At 40.7% G+C, this 17256-nt stretch overlaps 2 protein-coding genes and 5 non-coding genes across 8 annotated transcripts; 6 read left to right on the top strand and 1 right to left on the bottom strand.

Moving 5' to 3' along the window:
* Positions 1–5900: 5900 nt before the first annotated feature.
* LOC132142534 (translationally-controlled tumor protein homolog) lies at positions 5901–10298 on the top strand. Its single transcript, XM_059552476.1, has 6 exons — positions 5901–6057; positions 7532–7605; positions 7947–8134; positions 8447–8552; positions 9322–9438; positions 9844–10298. Exons 1-6 carry the CDS (start codon positions 6030–6032, stop codon positions 9844–9846), a joined length of 516 nt encoding a protein of 171 aa, XP_059408459.1. The 5' UTR covers positions 5901–6029; the 3' UTR covers positions 9847–10298.
* On the top strand, positions 7110–7180 carry LOC132142934 (small nucleolar RNA SNORD58). Its single transcript, XR_009434126.1, has one exon. It is a non-coding gene; the product is annotated as a small nucleolar RNA SNORD58 (small nucleolar RNA).
* On the top strand, positions 7690–7760 carry LOC132142935 (small nucleolar RNA SNORD58). Its single transcript, XR_009434127.1, has one exon. It is a non-coding gene; the product is annotated as a small nucleolar RNA SNORD58 (small nucleolar RNA).
* LOC132142938 (small nucleolar RNA SNORA31) lies at positions 8223–8356 on the top strand. Its single transcript, XR_009434130.1, has one exon. It is a non-coding gene; the product is annotated as a small nucleolar RNA SNORA31 (small nucleolar RNA).
* LOC132142933 (small nucleolar RNA SNORD58) lies at positions 8986–9056 on the top strand. Its single transcript, XR_009434125.1, has one exon. It is a non-coding gene; the product is annotated as a small nucleolar RNA SNORD58 (small nucleolar RNA).
* Positions 9563–9694, top strand: LOC132142937 (small nucleolar RNA SNORA31). The gene has a single exon (XR_009434129.1). It is a non-coding gene; the product is annotated as a small nucleolar RNA SNORA31 (small nucleolar RNA).
* A 1232-nt stretch (positions 10299–11530) lies between the features above and the next one.
* LOC132142533 (general transcription factor IIF subunit 2-like) lies at positions 11531–17256 on the bottom strand. 2 transcript variants are annotated; one of them, XM_059552474.1, is made up of 9 exons: positions 17062–17256; positions 16820–16893; positions 16700–16718; positions 16464–16608; positions 13350–13391; positions 12966–13047; positions 12503–12602; positions 12256–12399; positions 11531–12075 (listed from the first exon to the last, which is right to left on the bottom strand). In XM_059552474.1, exons 1-9 carry the CDS (start codon positions 17125–17127, stop codon positions 11956–11958), a joined length of 792 nt encoding a protein of 263 aa, XP_059408457.1. In that variant the 5' UTR covers positions 17128–17256; the 3' UTR covers positions 11531–11955. The 2 variants fall into 2 exon arrangements, with proteins under 2 accessions (XP_059408457.1, XP_059408458.1); XM_059552475.1 differs by lacking the exon at positions 13350–13391.

Here is a 17256-nt window from a genome sequence, read left to right as displayed (position 1 = left end):
ACCCAAGTGCGCCCCTGTTTCAGTTCCAGGAATTGTGACTGTCTCAGCGTTTTCTGCAACGCGCAAGCCTGCACAGTTGCCCGTTTGCCTGCACACAAAAGCCGTTATCACAGCAGCGTCAGCAACGCAGCTCGAGACCCCGTTCTCGCTCTACCGGCCGTCGCCCCGCGTCGCGGGGACCACGGCAGAGGATTACGGTGAGGCCGGAAGCCCCGAAGCCATCCTAGCATTCCTAGGAAAGCGCCGGTGTACGAGTCGCCGCGGCCAAACTCTCACCCAAGCGCGCCGCTGTTTCAGTTCCAGGGATTGTGACTGTCTCAGCGTCTTTTGCAATGCGCAAGCCTGTACGGTTGCCCGCTTGCCTGCACACAAAAAAAACGTTATCACGGCTACCCAGATATTTCCTGAAAAAGGTGTAATTTCTGGTGTCCCGGCCACGGCCGATGGTGCTATAAATGTAGTGACGATGCCCACTGCTCAGTGCCCATCTCCACATATAAGCACAGCCCTTCACATAGGGCTCGCGCCCATAAAAGCGACTCAAGTCGATCGCGTGCACTACATAGTAAACGTGCCCACTCCTCAGTGCCCACAATCACTACGTCACACACGTCATGTGGTTTCTGTAAAAACGAAACCCGTGCACGTTCGTTCTGCCCAGGCACACAGCGAGTCTAAGGCAGTAAATGTGCACGCTTACAGCCCACAATTACTCACAGACAGCACGAGTCCCACGGGACCCGCTCAGCCCTCCCTCACTCGGTTAAGCACCGTGGAGGGGTCGAGGACGAGCGATCTGCCCGCTGTGATCAGCTGGCTCCCCACCTCAAATGTCACAGGCTAAGGCCCATGTTAGAGCACATCGAAGCGCTGCCGTTGCCCAGCCAACAGAGCGCGCTTCGCATCCAACCCCTAGCCATTCATGCAGACGCATGGTCAGCGCTTCCAGGGGTTTCGGATTGGGTGCTAGACATTATAAAGGGAGGCTACTTGCTACAGTTTTTTCGACGCCCTCCGCACCTTTTAGCACGCGTCGAAACTACGGTCAAAACAGAAGTAGCACACCTACTTCGAGCCGAAATATCAAAACTGTTGAGCAGAGGGGCTGTGGAGCCTGTATCTCAAGCTCAAAGCGAAGGGGGGCTGTACAGCAAATACTTTCTAGTGCCCAAGAAAGACGGGGGTCTCAGACCCATACTGGATCTAAGACAGCTGAACAAAGCATTAGCGAAACGCAGTTTCAAAATGCTTACAACCAGGAGACTCCTCGCGCATATTCGCAGAGGAGACTGGTTCATGTCGATAGATCTGAAGGACACGTATTTTCAAATACAGATAGCGTCACGTCTCAGGCGATACTTGAGATTCGCCTTCGAGGGCCAGACATACCAGTATACAGTCCTGCCGTTCGGCTTGTCCATGGCTCCTCGTACGTTTACGAAGTGCATGGACGCAGCGCTCGCTCCTCTCAGACTCAGAGGCATGCGAGTGCTGAACTAATTGGACGACTGGCTGATTCTGGCTCAGTCACGATCAGAGCTCGTGGAGCACAGGACCATTTTACTCGATCACCTCGAGAAACTTGGTCTCAGTGTCAACTGGACGAAGGGTTCGCTGAACCCCAGTCAGACGATACTGGTTTTGGATATAGCTCTGGACTCACGCTCCATGACGGCGCTCTCCGCTGCGGCGCGACATTCTCGCTCAGAGAATTTCAGAAGATGCTAGGTCTCATGGCCTCAGCATCACCAGTTCTTCAGTTGGGCCTGCTCCGCATGCACCCCTTGCAGTTCTGGCTGAAAGCGCGAGTACCGCGCAGAGCGTGGATATCCGGTCAGTTGCGTCTCATGGTCAATCAGAGCTGTGTTACAGCCTTGAAACCCTGGACAGCGAACGACTGGTACCGATCAGGTGTAAGCCTGGGGACTTCCTCGAAAGTGAAAATGGTGTCGACGGACGCCTCCACTTCGGGATGGGGAGCACTGCTCGAGGGCAGACCGTTCTTTGGCCTGTGGGCAGAACGGGAAAAGCTCCAACATATCAATTGTCTGGAAATACTGGCAGTAGAGAACGCGCTGACGCGCTTTTGTCCCCGAATCTAGGGCAACCACGTCTTAGTCCGTTCGGACAAAATGTCTGTAGTGTCCTACATAAATCGCCAGGGCGGTCTCAGGTCCCGAAACCTGTACAGGTTGGCGGAACGCCTCCTGGTTTGGGCTCAGCGCAACTTGCGCTCGCTGAGAGCAGTTCATGTGCCTGGGCTACAGAATCTGGGTCCAGACAGGCTGTCCAGAAGCAACATTCCCACGGGCGAATGGTCTCTACACCCGCAGACAGTCCAGCTGTTGTAGGAGAGATTTGGCAGGGCGGAAGTGGACCTCTTCGTGTCCCACGAAAACGCTCACTTCCCCGCGTTCTTTTCCAAGAACGAAAGCGCGCTGTCACGGAGGTGGCCGTGCTGCCCGCTCTATGCTCCCCCCCCCCGTCTCCCTACTTCCGCAGGTGGTAGAACGGGTGAGGGAAACGAGATGCTCAGTACTGCTTGTAGCACCACTTTGGAAGAACCAACCATGGTTTCCAGATTTGATGCAGCTAGCAGACACTGCCCCGTGGCCAGTGCCGCTGAGGAGGGATCTCCTGTTGCAGGCCAGTTTCTCGATTTGGCACCCTCAACCGGAGTTGTGGTCCCTCCATGTGTGGGCGCTCAACAGTTACCCGCTGATCTCTCAGTGGGAGTGCTAAATACCATCACTCAGGCTAAAGCTCCGTCGACACGACGGCTGTATGCCTCGAAGTGGTCGGTGTCCTCCAGCTGGTGCACAGCTCGGGGATGTTCACCCCTTAGTTGTGAGGTGACGGAGATTCTCTGCTTCCTACAGGAGCTGTTGGATAAGGGCAGAGCCCCCTCCACGCTCAAAGTTTACGTGGCGGCTATCGCAGCGTTTTCTGAGACAACGCTCGGTCAGTCCATAAGAAGGAACGATTTGGTCATCTGCTTCCTTAGAGGAGCTAGGAGGCTGAATCCTCCCAGACCTCCGTCAGTCCCTGTATGGGACCTCTCGACGGTTTTGGAGGCCATGAAAGGTTCCCCTTTCGAGCCTATCCGAACCATTAGCCTCAAGCATCTGTCATTCAAGACAGTGTTCTTGTTGGCTCTCGCTTCAGTGAAGCGTGTGGGTGACCTGCACGCGCTCTCAGTGAGCCCGATGTGCTTGGAGTTTGGGCCTAATGACTGAGGGGTCATACTCAAACCTAGGCACGGTTATGTGCCAAAATCCCTCAACACGCCATTTCGGGCTCAGGTTATTGCCCTGTCTGCCCTTTCGGTGTCAGGAGAGGATGGAGACTCGAGTCTTCTTTGCCCTGTTAGGGCTTTAAGAGCTTATGTGTCTCGCTCCGCTGTCTTTAGACAGACTGAGCAGCTGTTTGTCTCGTTCAGTGGACGTTCCAAGGGAATGGCTGTTTCGAAACAGAGCCTGTCCAGATGGATAGTTGACGCCATAGCGTTAGCTTACGCTTCCAGGGGCCTTCAGTGCCCACTGGGAGTCAGAGCACACTCCACAAGAGGCGTCGCCTCGTCGTGGGCGTGGTCTAGTGGGATCCCCTTACAGGATATATGTATGGCGGCAGGATGGGCCTCACCGTCTACATTTATCAGGTTCTATAACCTGGAGGTTCCCGCCAAGCAGGGCTGCTGAAGGTATAGCCGAATCAGGGCCCTGATTGGAACTCTGAGGTCGCAAGCGCTATGCGCTGCCGACTGTTATATGGGCAGTATTGCGTAAGACCCGCGTTACCACATGGGTCAGGCCTTGCCTTGACTGTGTGATGTCATATTGCCGTGCCTACGGACGCTGCTAGATATGGGACAGAGTCCCCCCCCCCCCTCCTGTTCTGGACTCTCTGTGAGTCCCTCAGGTGACTGTGCACTGTAAATCCTGGGCGTTGCTTCCAGGTTTATTGGTGTGTGATCCCTGTGCGCACGGCGCTTTACATGGGGTTCCCGTAGCGCCTTAGCTAAGACGCAGTACGAGAGAACTCTCGTAAGAGAACGTACTCAGTTACTAACGTAACCTCGGTTCTCTCTAGAAGAGGGAACGAGTACTGCGTTCTCTGCCGTGTGCAAGATTCACTCTGGTTCGCTTCGGCGATGAAATAAATCAGGTGAGTCAGCCTTTTCGAGCTCCCTTTATAGGGCTAGGCCACACCCATTTCGGCGGGAAGTGGCATGGAGGGTACGGAGCGAGCGAGCCGTCTCGCCTATGGCTGCGTGCTGCTGCAAATGCGCTTTACAACAATTCAAAATTAAGGATAATTTTTTGCTTCAGTATTTCGTGAAAAGAGACTTTTCCCGTAGCGTCTTAGCTAAGACGCAGTACTCGTTCCCTCTTCTAGAGAGAACCGAGGTTACGTTAGTAACCGAGTACGTTCTTCTGTCAAAACAACTGTTTTCATACAGCGATAGCTGGACGCTGTTGCCCATATTAGGAGTTTCCTGTTATGACTTTTTTGCGCGAGAGCTCCCTCTGGCTTTGAGTATGAATGAAACACACACTGCAGGAGAGTTTAGCGCTCCGTGATGTTCATCTCGCCTTCTGGGTCCGAATAAAATATCAGGTCATGACTATCCTGTTTCTTTGAGTTTAAATCTTTATTTATTCACACCACTTCTTGAAAACTTCTATGCGATCACATTTGACTGAAAAAGTGCGGGGGACGATTTTCCGTGATATTAAAAGTGGGGGGGACACGTCCCCCGCGTAATCTACGCCCCTGTCTACGCCATAGACATATATGTCTATGGTCTACGTCCCTGACTCACCCTTATGTCAAGTGAAGTCAAGTCACCTTTATTTATATAGTGCTTTAAACAAAATACATTGCGTCAAAGCAACTGAACAACATTAATTAAGAAAACAGTGTGTCAATAATGCAAAATGACAGTTAAAGGCAGTTCATCATTGAATTCAGTGATGTCATCATAGTGTCTGTGCATTTACAAGGGGACAGGACCACTTCAGAAACCACACAAAGTGAACATGACAGTCAAGTTTAAAATATTGGTTTTTATTATTTGTATTTATCCTTTAACTTAAGAATACACAAAATTATTAACGGGTTGAATGAGTTACTGTCTGTCATATTCATTTTTGGACGTCCCATTCCCTTGCATTGAACATTTTTCCCTAAAACTCTTAGTTTGTGTTCATCTGATAAATTAAAGTTATATATATATATATATATATATATATATATATATATATATATATATATATATATATATATATATATTGGATGGCATGAGGATGGAAAGGATAGATTTTTATTTTAATCCCCTTCCCTGTATGTGAGTGTGTGTGTGTGTGTTCCACTGTGATGCATTTTAAATGTTGTTGTTGCACTAGATGTATGTGTTTGACCTGTGCATTTTGTTTAGTTTTATCCCTTTAACAAAACTTCTGTATATCAGTTAGAAAGAAAAAAAAGTACTTTGCTTTTTTAAATTCTTGAGTACAATTTAGAGTTGTACTTTTTTTTTTTTTTTTTACTTTTACTCAAGTTTGTTTTTGGCCAGATACTTGTACTTTTACTTTAGTAAAATCTTTTAGTACTTTTTACACCTCTGCCAACTCCCCACTCATCCAACACCAACTAAAGACAGAAATGGCTGTACTTTTTGACTAATTTGAATATTTCCAGACAGAGACAGAACTGACATATGAATAAACATATGTATTTAAATGTCATTGTTTTGTTCAATGGAACATCTTAAACACAATCGAGAAAAAGAAAATCAGTATGATCCCAAAGAAGTATGACAAAACATGCTAATATGCTAAAAGTTATGTTAGCCTGTGAAACTCTCATGACGTGTTGTCGGTTGATTTGGTGTTTCACCGTTAGAGGGCGCCCGTGTTTTTCACTGCATATATAACACGCTCAATCCACGCGCCGGCCTTTTCAGCTGAGTCCACGATCAGATCACGGCCAGCGCTGCTCCCTGACACCCCCAAATACAATCCAACAAAATGATCATCTATAAGGACATCATCACCGGTAAGAACAGTGTTTAACACCTCGTCGCAGTCCAGAATCTTACGGTTTTACCAGTATTTTTGTCGTCCGATGATGTTAACATGTTAAAAAGAGCCGGTGATCTCTCTCGACTCCCTGCGGCCTAACTCTCAAACGGTTAGCCTCGTGGCTAACCATGCTACAATACCGCGTAGGCGCGCGTTTCATTGCTGAGCTCCTAAATAACTTTACCAACCTTACTATTGCGAATTATGTTACGCCAACACTACTTCAGTTTATGAAAGTGTTGGGTTTATATTCACGCGAATCAGGCGGTTTATGGGAGTGTTAGAAGCTGAACAAAAACGCCGGTTAGCCAGTTTGTTCTCGATAGAAGTTGTGCTGTTGGTTACTTTAACACCCATAATCTTCAATTAATGTTTGTGTTGAAAAAGTATTTTTTATTGATATATATTTTTTCACGACAAAATCGGAAGCAATGTATGAAAATTAGGTTTTTTTTCTAATTTATTTCACAAATCTCCGAGATGATGAAATGAGCGCAAACAGGGCGTGTTATTAGTCGAGTCACTTCACTTTAACTTTGGCGTTACTTCACTTCGTCAGCTTTCCTCACGCCCTTTAAATGTCATAAACGCTCGTGTAACGTTAAATAAACGTGGGACGTTAACCATCATCTCGAACAGTGACGGATATTTCGAAGCTCTCCGTCGTTCTGATGGAACGCATTTAAGAATGTTCGACTCAGAACATTCCAGTGAACACTGCTAACAGAGATTAGAAGTGAAAATGCGTTAAGTTTTAAAGCTTCCATGTGAAAAGAGGGAGGAGGAAACCGTAAAGAGGTGAATGAGTTTTTCGCGAGTAAACCAGAGATTGTTGGTGCCGTTTAGGGAACGGTTCATTCTATGTTAATTAACCCCGATCTGAAAACCCTAAAAAAAATGGGGCGGGGGTATATATTTAGTTGTTGTACCCTGCCTTAAAGTAATTTTTAGTCTTATGTGATTACATTAACCCAAGAAAAATCTCACTGACGCCAAACTTTTGTACTGTAAGCCTCTCTTAAGGGTGTACAATGATGACCAACTTAGGACACCTTTGTAGGTTACGACCTATGAAAACAAACCATGTTCTGAGTACATACCCTGGATGGGCTTCGGCAAACTGAATTGAGACCTAAATTTGTCTGTCAACACCAAATTTTCTAGTCAGTTCTGTAGATTTTTAGCATTGTTTATACAGCTGCCACTCAATATGTTAATGCTGAAATTTTTACCCTGAGTGATTGGTCCGCTATGGTCAATGTCATAATGACTCAAACTTTTAATTGGGGTCTTAAACAATGAAATATAATGCTAAATGGGTATTTCTATTGTAACTTAAAACATTTTTGCATCACTCTCTCCAAGCCAAAATAGCCGGGACCTATTGTGATGGTTCCAGTTATTCTGAATGTTATTTGGTCTCATTTTTATCCATTTTATTTTCACAGGGGATGAGATGTTCTCCGACATCTACAAAATCAAAGAGTCTGAGAATGGAATGATGATTGAAGTTGAGGGAAAGGTATGTGGGTTATTTTACACCAAATTTTTCTTTTTCAAAAACTTTTTCTAAATAGATTTTATAAGTGAAAGCCCTCTCATGGATGTACAATGATGACCAACTTAGGACACCTTTGTAGGTTAAGACCTATGAAAACAAACCATGTTCCGAGTACATGTCTTTGATGGGCGAAAATCAGTCTAAATTAGTTTTGAGACCAAAATTAGTCTGAATATATTTGAAATCAGTTTTGTAGATATTTACAATAGTTGTACAATAGTTCCCAATCATTCTTGGTAGTGAGGTTTTTAGCTTTAGTGATTGGTGTGGTATCAGGTCCAGTCATTGTCTCTGTTTTGCAGATGATCAGCAGGTCGGAGGGAGACATAGATGATTCACTGATTGGTGGCAATGCGTCAGCCGAAGTTCAGGATGAAGGCTGTGATTCTACCACTGTCAGCGGTGTAGATATCGTCCTCAACCACAAACTTCAGGAGACCTCCTATGACAAGAAGTCTTACACAGCCTACATCAAGGACTACATGAAGGCGTAAGTCTGAAATCACCATTGAGATGTGCATGTAGTACTGTAAATATCAATGTGAAGGTTAATTTTCCTATTGTATTGACTTGAGTTTATGCATCATTGACAGCTCAGAGTCTTGCATTGTGGCCACCTGGGTTTTAATATTTTGAGATGCAAAATTAAATGTCCCTGCGCTTTCTGCCTGCCCTATGAGTGGCATGTAAGATTGAATTGGGGACTACACATCTTTTACCTAAAACAGCTGTACTTGGCAGTTTGCAAGACTAAATGAAACCTGATTATTTTGCTAATAATTGCTATTTTTTTTTATAACAGAGTGAAAGCCAAGCTACAGGAAGTTTCACCTGACAGGGTAGACCCCTTCATGGCTAACGCACCAGCTGAGGTCAAGAAAATTTTAGGCAACATCAAAAACTATCAGGTGGGATACAGTAACGGCTGATACGGTCATTCTGTCATATTTGTATAGGCTCAAAAGTTTGGGATTGGTAAAATTATTGTTTTTGAAAAGTCTCTTTACTTGAAAATATGCTGATATTATAAAATATTGCGACAAAGTTTTAATGTAGTTTAAAATTTAATTTATTCCTGTGATGCAAAGTCTTCAGTATTCACCTGATCCTTCCAAAAACATTCCAATATGCTGATTTGCTGCTCAAGAAACATTTTGTAATATGCATTAAACTGTGGTTTCATATTTTTGTGGAAATTGAAGAAAAAAAAATTCCGGATCCTTTGAAGAATACAAAAATCGAAAGAGTAGTATTAAATGCGTCCTTTCTGAACGAAAGGAGTAATTTCTTTCTTACTGACTCCAAATATTTGAACATTAAAGTGAAAGCTCTGTTAAGGGTGTACAATGATGACCAACTTAGGACACCTTTGTAGGTTACGACCTATGAAAACAAACCATGTTCTGAGTACATACCCTGGATGGGCTTCAGTAAACTGATTTGAGACCTAAATTTGTCTTTCAACACCAAATTTTCTAGTCCGTTCTGTAGATTTTAGCATTGTTTATACAGCTGCCACTCAATATGTTAGTGCTAAGAGTGATTGGTCCGCTAAAGTCAATGCCATAAACTTCTAAACTGTAATGTCTGTGAAATTAAAAACAGGACTCTTAGTTAGGGGTCTGAACCAATCAAATGTAATGCTAAATGGGTATTTCTATTCTCCACCTCCTACAGTTTTTCACTGGCGAATCCATGAACCCAGATGGCGTAATTGGTCTCCTTGACTTCCGTGAGGATGGCGTCACCCCATTCATGCTTTTCTTTAAGGATGGCTTAGAGATTGAGAAATGTGTAAGTTTATGAAGTCTTGTCTCTTTTAAGTGTTATTTTTGCATTGAGTTGCCTTGTATAATAAAGATTAGTATGTCTTGCTCAAATTATTGCTTAGAAATAGTGTTTCTAGAATCATCTCGTAAAGCATCCACTGATAGGCCTGTTGCCATACTTGGTGGCCTCTGGGTTTGCACAAGGATGCAACAGTAATATTCCTCATAATGTCTGGCCATCTGGAAGGTGGTTGGAAAAGACTAAATTGAGGAGAAAAGGACAATTTCAGTTGCTTTTGAAAGCATCTAACAAAATCTGGTGACTTGCTAAATGTTATCTTCAAGCTTTTTTCTAAGGATTTGCTGAAGTGTTTGATGGTATTAGTTTGAAACAAAACTGATTGTTTTGCTTTTCTCTTTCTCGCCATAGTAAACTTCCCAAGTGTCTACAAGTTACTCCTCCAACTCTGGCCTCTGTTTGGTGGATCGGGCCCCTGGATTAAACCAATCATTCCTCCTCATCCTTTCCATCAGGACCAGAGGCTCTTTTAACTTCACAAGGCCACTGTTTTTATTTCTTGATTGGCTTATGTCTGCGACGAGAAGATGTGAACTCTCCTTTCATGAAATTAAAAACAGGACTTTTAGCAAGCCAAGCCACAATGTTAAAAGGTTGTGGTAAAAGAATCAGTAACTTCGGAGTTTTCTGTTATTTCTTCGTCATTGAGGTGAAGTTGACTGCAGGCTTCTCATTTGCTGTGCATGTCGGCTACTGTTTCAGCATATGTACAGTTGTAATTTTCCCCGTTCCATATTGAATCACAGGATTGTATAGGATTTCTTGGCACCATTATTTGAATAAAGTCAAGCTGCTGGCAAATTGAAGTTTTTGCTTGTGTTAACTGTGTAACTTACCTTGTGTCATCAACCTGAACTGTGATAAAGGAAACCATACCATTCCAATCAAGGGTAGAGGAGATGAGCCTCTTTTCCGGGTGAATTGGAAGGCCTTACATCAGAGGTTCCCAAATATTTACATTTCCTCCCAACTTAAGATGTTTTAATCAAATTCACTGAAATATCTGTACAATGAATTATACAAAAAAAAAAACTAAATTTGAAATAATGAAAATAAAAACCACTTTAAATACAAAAACAAAGATAAGAAAATATGGATTAGAAAAGTTTCACCCCAATTTTCTCACCTAGTTATATGGCATGGTGGGCAAAATCAGCACCATCACCATGAATGGCTGCATGTTGTATTTTGAACCTGGAAAAAGTTTTAAAAACGGCGTTCTGCTGTAGTTGTAGACTCAAGAGTTATGAAAGCTATGTCTATATGTAGACCTAGTTTTATGATTTAGGTCTGATGTTCAGATAGCCCTTTGAATTGTCAGGAGTAATGTAATTCCAAACTTTGCAACAAAAGCAAATGTTTAAATGCCACAATTAGGAGTTAAGGCAAACGCTATGCTAAGTTACAGATTATGATAGGAGTGCATTTGTGCGAGCAAACCGTTGGGGCTTATTCAGATGTGTATTAAAAGCACAAATGCCCCTGGTTTTTGGGTGAAGATGGGTGTCTGACATTTCCATATGAAAGTGGTTGTGAATTGTCTTTTAAAGTCACTGATAAGCACATTAAAGTGTCTTTAGCATCAGTATAGAGAATGCCAAATCCATAACAATGCAGTGTAGTGTTATGCTTGAAATTATTCAGGCTTATTTTTAATGTCCTGCAGACGTTCCTGGATAATGCCTATCCAGATTGTTGGTATCATTAGTGGTCTCAATCAGCTACCTACATACTTTTCTAAGATATAGTAGATTTGTTGGTGCAAAATATAATTGGTTCTTGTGGCTGCAAAGCCTTAATAATGACCCCAATTTTGATGAGCTGCTTTTTTTTTTTTTTTTTTTCATTAACGAATTGCCATAAATTTTTCTTTAACAATGGTCACACTTCATTTTTAAACTAAAGTGTTTCTGATATTAAATAGTTTATCTGAACTTAAATAATTTACACTTAACCATTTAAATGTTTTATTTAAAGATTTAGCCCCAGTCCTTCTGTGTGAATTGTAAGAATAAAAAAATCATACATGAAACAAATGATTTATTTGTACAAAAACCTTTATTTCAAGAGCATTTAAGAACACAAAATACTATCTAAAATAAGTGTTTCAATCAGAAAACTAAATCTGAATAAAACAATTGTTTATCATTATTCTATCAGTTTCTTTAAATAAGAAAAAATCCAACATCACCCTTTTATAGACAACATTAAGATGACTTTTCATTTTCAGATGACTGAAGACTTGAACAACTCTTACTATTTTTTTTTTTTTCTTCATGGGAATCAGTCAATATAACGAGCATTAAAAAAACTGCTCAGCATTATAAAATGCCACCTAGTTTTCTGATGCACCTCTAAAAACAACCGAATCATCCTTAAAGAAATTATCCAGAAACAACATTTTGAACTTATTGGGGAAGATGGCTTTTCAGGTTTTCATAGCCACCCAGAGTCCAATGGTAATCAGTCGCTCTTCTCTTCGTTCTGGTAGTGTCGGTACTCTGGTTTGAGCTCCCAGGTGTTCTTGTGGGTGCCTTTGATATTGTATATACCAATGTCTCGAAGAATCTCCTTCAAATAAATCTAGAGAACAAGAAAGTAAGTCTTAATAGGCAGCCTTGTAATGAACACTAAGGTTCATCAAGCATGCATTAAATAAAAAAAAATTACAGTAAATACTTGCAGAAAATTAAAAAATACAATGACCAACCCCAAACATCTGCACAGTAGTCTGTTGCGTAGTGTTACTGTAATGTAACTCACCACTGGCTGTTTTGTGATGTCCACCAGATCCTTAATGTTATAATACTGATGCTTCTCAAAAGCAGAGAACAACATGTCCAGCACCTGCTGTTTATCTGCTCGGGCCCTCTTCCCTTCTTCTTTCTTCTTCTTTTCATAGTCCAGCTGAGAAAGGGAAAAAAAAAGGAACAAACAGAGTGTGCATCAACAATCAACTGCATATCAGATACTTCCCACATCTTTTGGATGATGCAAAAGCTTCCCGTACATTATAGGCGTGATTAGCCACCGGTTTGTAGTTGGTGGTGACTGCTTTGTCGAGCTGTTGAGAGAACCTCATGGGTTTGGATAACTCCTCGATCTGCAGTCTGCAAAATAACACAATATCCTTTATGAGTTCTGGCCATTAACCTAATGCAGTTTATGTATCAGACATCACAGGCCTTGAAATATATCGTGTGTGGACCTGTATAGACCTAATGAAAAACTTATGAATGAAATCTATTTTCTTTCTCTTTTTAAGGATGCAAAAAAAGTTGTCCTTTAAGGTTTAGAGTTAGGTTAGTGCTCATTTGCTAGTGTTGTGAGTTCAGTATATTTGTTTGGCTGCACATATAGAGCTTTTGGCCCATAAATGAATCCCTTATGAGTTTCTATGAGAATTGATCATGCTTTCTGTGTAGGCATTTCACTAAATAAACAGAACTAGTGTGTGCATATTCTAAACATACTTCTTTAGTTTCATGTAGTTTTCATTGACGGCCGGTCTGCATTCAGCTCTCTGCACCACCACTCCTTCCAGTGAAATTTTATCTTTGTGAGAGATGAGAGACATTAATACTCACAGTTGTGACAGTTGCAACTATGCACTCGCTGCTGCAACACAGCCCATTACTGCTCAGTCATTACATCAGCAGTGAGAGGCCAACAGTGCATTCTGTACATTCGCTGCTCCAGGCTGTGAAATATTCAATACACCAATTATTTAAATTAAGTCACAGAAAGCATTTCAAATTGATTTTATTATTTTTTTTGGGCTGATTGTCAAATCAAAGGCCATTAGATCATTATATCCTGGACCTCCACTCAAGCAGGGGGCGACGGTGAGCACTCACCTGGGCCTGTACCTGAGCCGCCGGCCTCGGCATCTGACTGCCCTACAAGAGGGATGGCAACATGAGAACGAGGGGGAGTACATGCCAAAATAATCACGGCAGGCCAAGCCTCACGGCAGCTTCTTATATAGCAGTCAGCGAAAGCAAACGCACAAATAGACACAAACAACGCAGATGTTACCAATAAGCCACACAGAACCTCTGATCAGTCTGAAACCACTGAGGAAATTGATCTAAATTAACCCAAAAACCACAAACCAAAGGTCCCTACCTTGTCTTCAAAGATGTGGAGATTCATATAAAACAGTGGATTTATCATTACGTACAAACTTCTGTTCACTACCAAATAGTTTGGGCTCAGGATTTTTTACTAATACTAATAATATTAATACTATTTAAGGATGCATTAAAGCAATCAAAAGTGACAGTAATAAAAAAAACAAAAAAAAATATTCATTATCCTGAAAACAACAACACAGGGTTCCTACACATTTTCCATTTCATAATACAAATTTCCAAACCTCTCAATAGATTTTCAGACCATATTTTACAGTTTATAGAGCATTATTTGAGCTTTATATTTTGCATATAGTAGTCTTAAATATTACTTCTTTTTTTCTCATTGATTTTATTGCAAGCATACAAGCATACAGACTTGCATGCACACAATACATTTTTCCATGCCCTCGAGAAACTATTCATACGCACACTGGAATATTTTGCTTGCTTGCATTTGTTTTGTTTTATAAATTATAAATCTTACTGTGAATAAAACGAAAGCATGGATGAACATGTATTAATAGAGATCTATTTGCTTTCCTTAGGGCAGAACCTCTAATAGCAAGACAATGTGCACTTTAGCATCCTCTGTGATATCAAGGAGGAAACCATGACACAAAATGAGCTGATAATATGGCTGTGTGCATTGTCCTATTTGCCAAGTTCAATGGTCTATAAAAACACTGGTATTGTACATGTGTAAAAAAAAGTGTTACAAATCTGGCAGTACGTCATATTTCAAGGCCTTAGTTCTGCTATAATGCATAGCCTTTTCTGTGGCAGCCAAACCACACCGCAAAATGGACTGATGGTGCAATAGATGGATCAGTGTGCATTGTCCTATATGCTACGTTTAATGGTGTACCATGCACACATTAAAGTCTGTATGTTTTTTTTTTTTAATTTTTGGTCCTTTCAGAGGCTCTATAATATGGTGCCAAGAATATCCAGAGAAAAAAAAAAACTGCAATACAACCTGTATTTTTGCATAATGATTGAAGTGCACCTTGAATTCATTCAGTCGTATTTGACAGTCACTAAAGAAGGAGTTAACAGCTGTCATGATAACACGCTTCCTGTATAATACATTTATTTAAATTCAATTTATAATTTTCCATATTCTGCCTTCTTTTTTCAATACTCTTCCAGACCTGCAAATTATTCAAATCAAATTCCATACTTTTCCAAACTGTGTAGGAAGCCAGAGTCAACAACAAAAAATCATAACTGTTTGAACAAAAAAAAATAAAAAATAAAATAAGCTACAATTAAGCTTTGCCATCAAATGAATAAAATACGATTTAAAATGTATTAAATTATAAAAGTTAATAAAAAAAAGATTGTATAATATTTCACTATATATATATATATATATATATATATATATATATATATATATATATATATATATATAAATTTATTAGGACTAAAAAAAAATATTTCATTGAGCCCCATTTTTGAACAACTGGTCACTTAACAGAAGAAGTGACCAGGCTGTGGAACTCAAGCACCTTTACAACACCTAAAGAAATCCTCACTTTCACAACAGAAAAACAAGAATTAGCATGGAAACTATACAGAGCTGATCATGCACAGACACCCAAGCTTCACAACACAACTCCACGTTAATCAAGGAATAATTAAAGCAGTCAGGAGATTAGGTTTCCAAAATCAGTGATATCTGAAGGCCCATTCTAATGTCTTCAACCATTAAAACACCACAATCACATACACTGATTGAGAGGCAGAGGTTAGCAACTGCAAAAGCTTGAGAGACCAGATGAAAGCTATCACAACCTAATATCTGATTCATCTCACACACAGCAGACTAAGAGTACCAAGAGAAATTAAACAGAACTGGAGGAAACTGAAGTGTGTACAGAAAATCCCAGAGAAGGCACAGAATGACTTACCAAATGAGCTGTTTGAAAGCAAAAGTTCGGTTAACAGGAAAAAACAACAACTTTATAATAACTTTTATTAATATGTAAATAACTAACATTATAGTCTTCTATTTCAGACATCTCTGCTTTTCATTAACATATATAGGTTGAGTGTAATCATTCACTTCGTAGTGTTGTTGCTATTATTAATATTTTCAATTAAAATATGGGCAATTAAATATGTGTATATTCATATTCTGTGCATAAGTCGTATAATAAATTCATTTTTTCAAATGAATTCTGCCTTATCTGTCATCGGTAATTTAATTATTCAACTGAACTCTCCAAATACAATTCTAAATAGAACAGCTGATTCTTTATATTAAGAAAGATAGAGATAAAAATATCAAAAGACATTTATAAATTCTGTAAAAGATTACACAGAAAGGGATCCTTAACATTTTATTAAATATTTAACATTTTGTGCTATAACAACTAAATGTATTCTATTTACTTATTATTACACACTGTCTGTTGCATCTTCATCCTGCACGTTCTAAACATACGTTACAATTTCAAGTAAATGCTCACTGTTCTTAAGTGACCATCTTCTATCTATTATAATCGAGCGGTTCTGAAATAATTTCACCTTGGACATCAAATGATGTCCCCAAAAAGAACTAAAACTCTTTATCATAAAAAAGTAAAAATGCTCTTAAAATCAAAATCTTAAGATATTAACATAATATTAAATAAAAGTAATAATCAAATAGTTAGTCAGCATTTTTTGTAAGCTGACTTAATATAAAGAAAGATATTACTATGTATTATTAAAAATGGTTATCTAATGTACTCATCAACTAACAACAAATTGTAGTACTTTATCTTCACATCATTTAAAAGCACAGCAGATCACAGCATTGCATGTATTGATTGACATCCTGCTTCTCACCTGAAGAGTTTTCAGTGAAAACAGCCAGAGTCTGTCCACCGACCGTCTGCAGAGTGAATGGGTGCTCTCTAGGGGCTCGTACCATGGACGATTTCTCCCCGATGGTGTCCACGGTGGTCAGCTCCTCATTGAGTGTGAAAGACACCTGTCAATCAAAATCAGAACAACACTGAATCCACTTTTTGTACACCAGTCTCAAATATAAAACACTGAATGTCTAAATACATAATAGTTACCTCCGCTTTGCCTTGATTCCTGCACAAACAACAACAATTGTATGAATATTAATGTTTTGAATTAACGCTGTGCTTGTAGTACTCGATCACATGTAGCTGAGACCTGTTTTTGCCACATACTTGCATATCCGGAGCTTTCCAACTTCTCCTCTCCCTGTGGCTTTGGTCCACTGCTGGGACAAATACTTTGGGACCTTTATAAAGTGTATGCAAACATAGCTTTAAAACAATGCATTTAATATGGTTTTAATAATTACACTGCAGGACATATAAACCATATTGCCATGCGAAGTGTTTGTAGATGCTAAAGTCATGTACAACTGACTGTAGCTGTTCATCATTGAGCTGTTTAGAGCACTTACTTTGACCAGCCATACACCTGTGTTCTGCTTTGCCCCGGTTAAATCCACCTCACCTTTGTCTGACATGATTATTAATAGTTTAAATATTTATATTCTAGCTATTTCATGTGGATTTAGTGCACCTCTTCCACGCGACAAACTCGTTAGCTTACGCACTATCAACAGCAGAGCCGGTTGTACGGTGGCCCGTTAGGA

The sequence above is a fragment of the Carassius carassius genome, chromosome 6 (genome assembly GCF_963082965.1).
Source record: "Carassius carassius chromosome 6, fCarCar2.1, whole genome shotgun sequence".
NCBI classification, from domain to species: Eukaryota; Metazoa; Chordata; class Actinopteri; order Cypriniformes; family Cyprinidae; genus Carassius; species Carassius carassius.
Note: the sequence above shows the minus strand (reverse complement) of the source record. Positions and strands in the feature narration are given on the sequence as shown.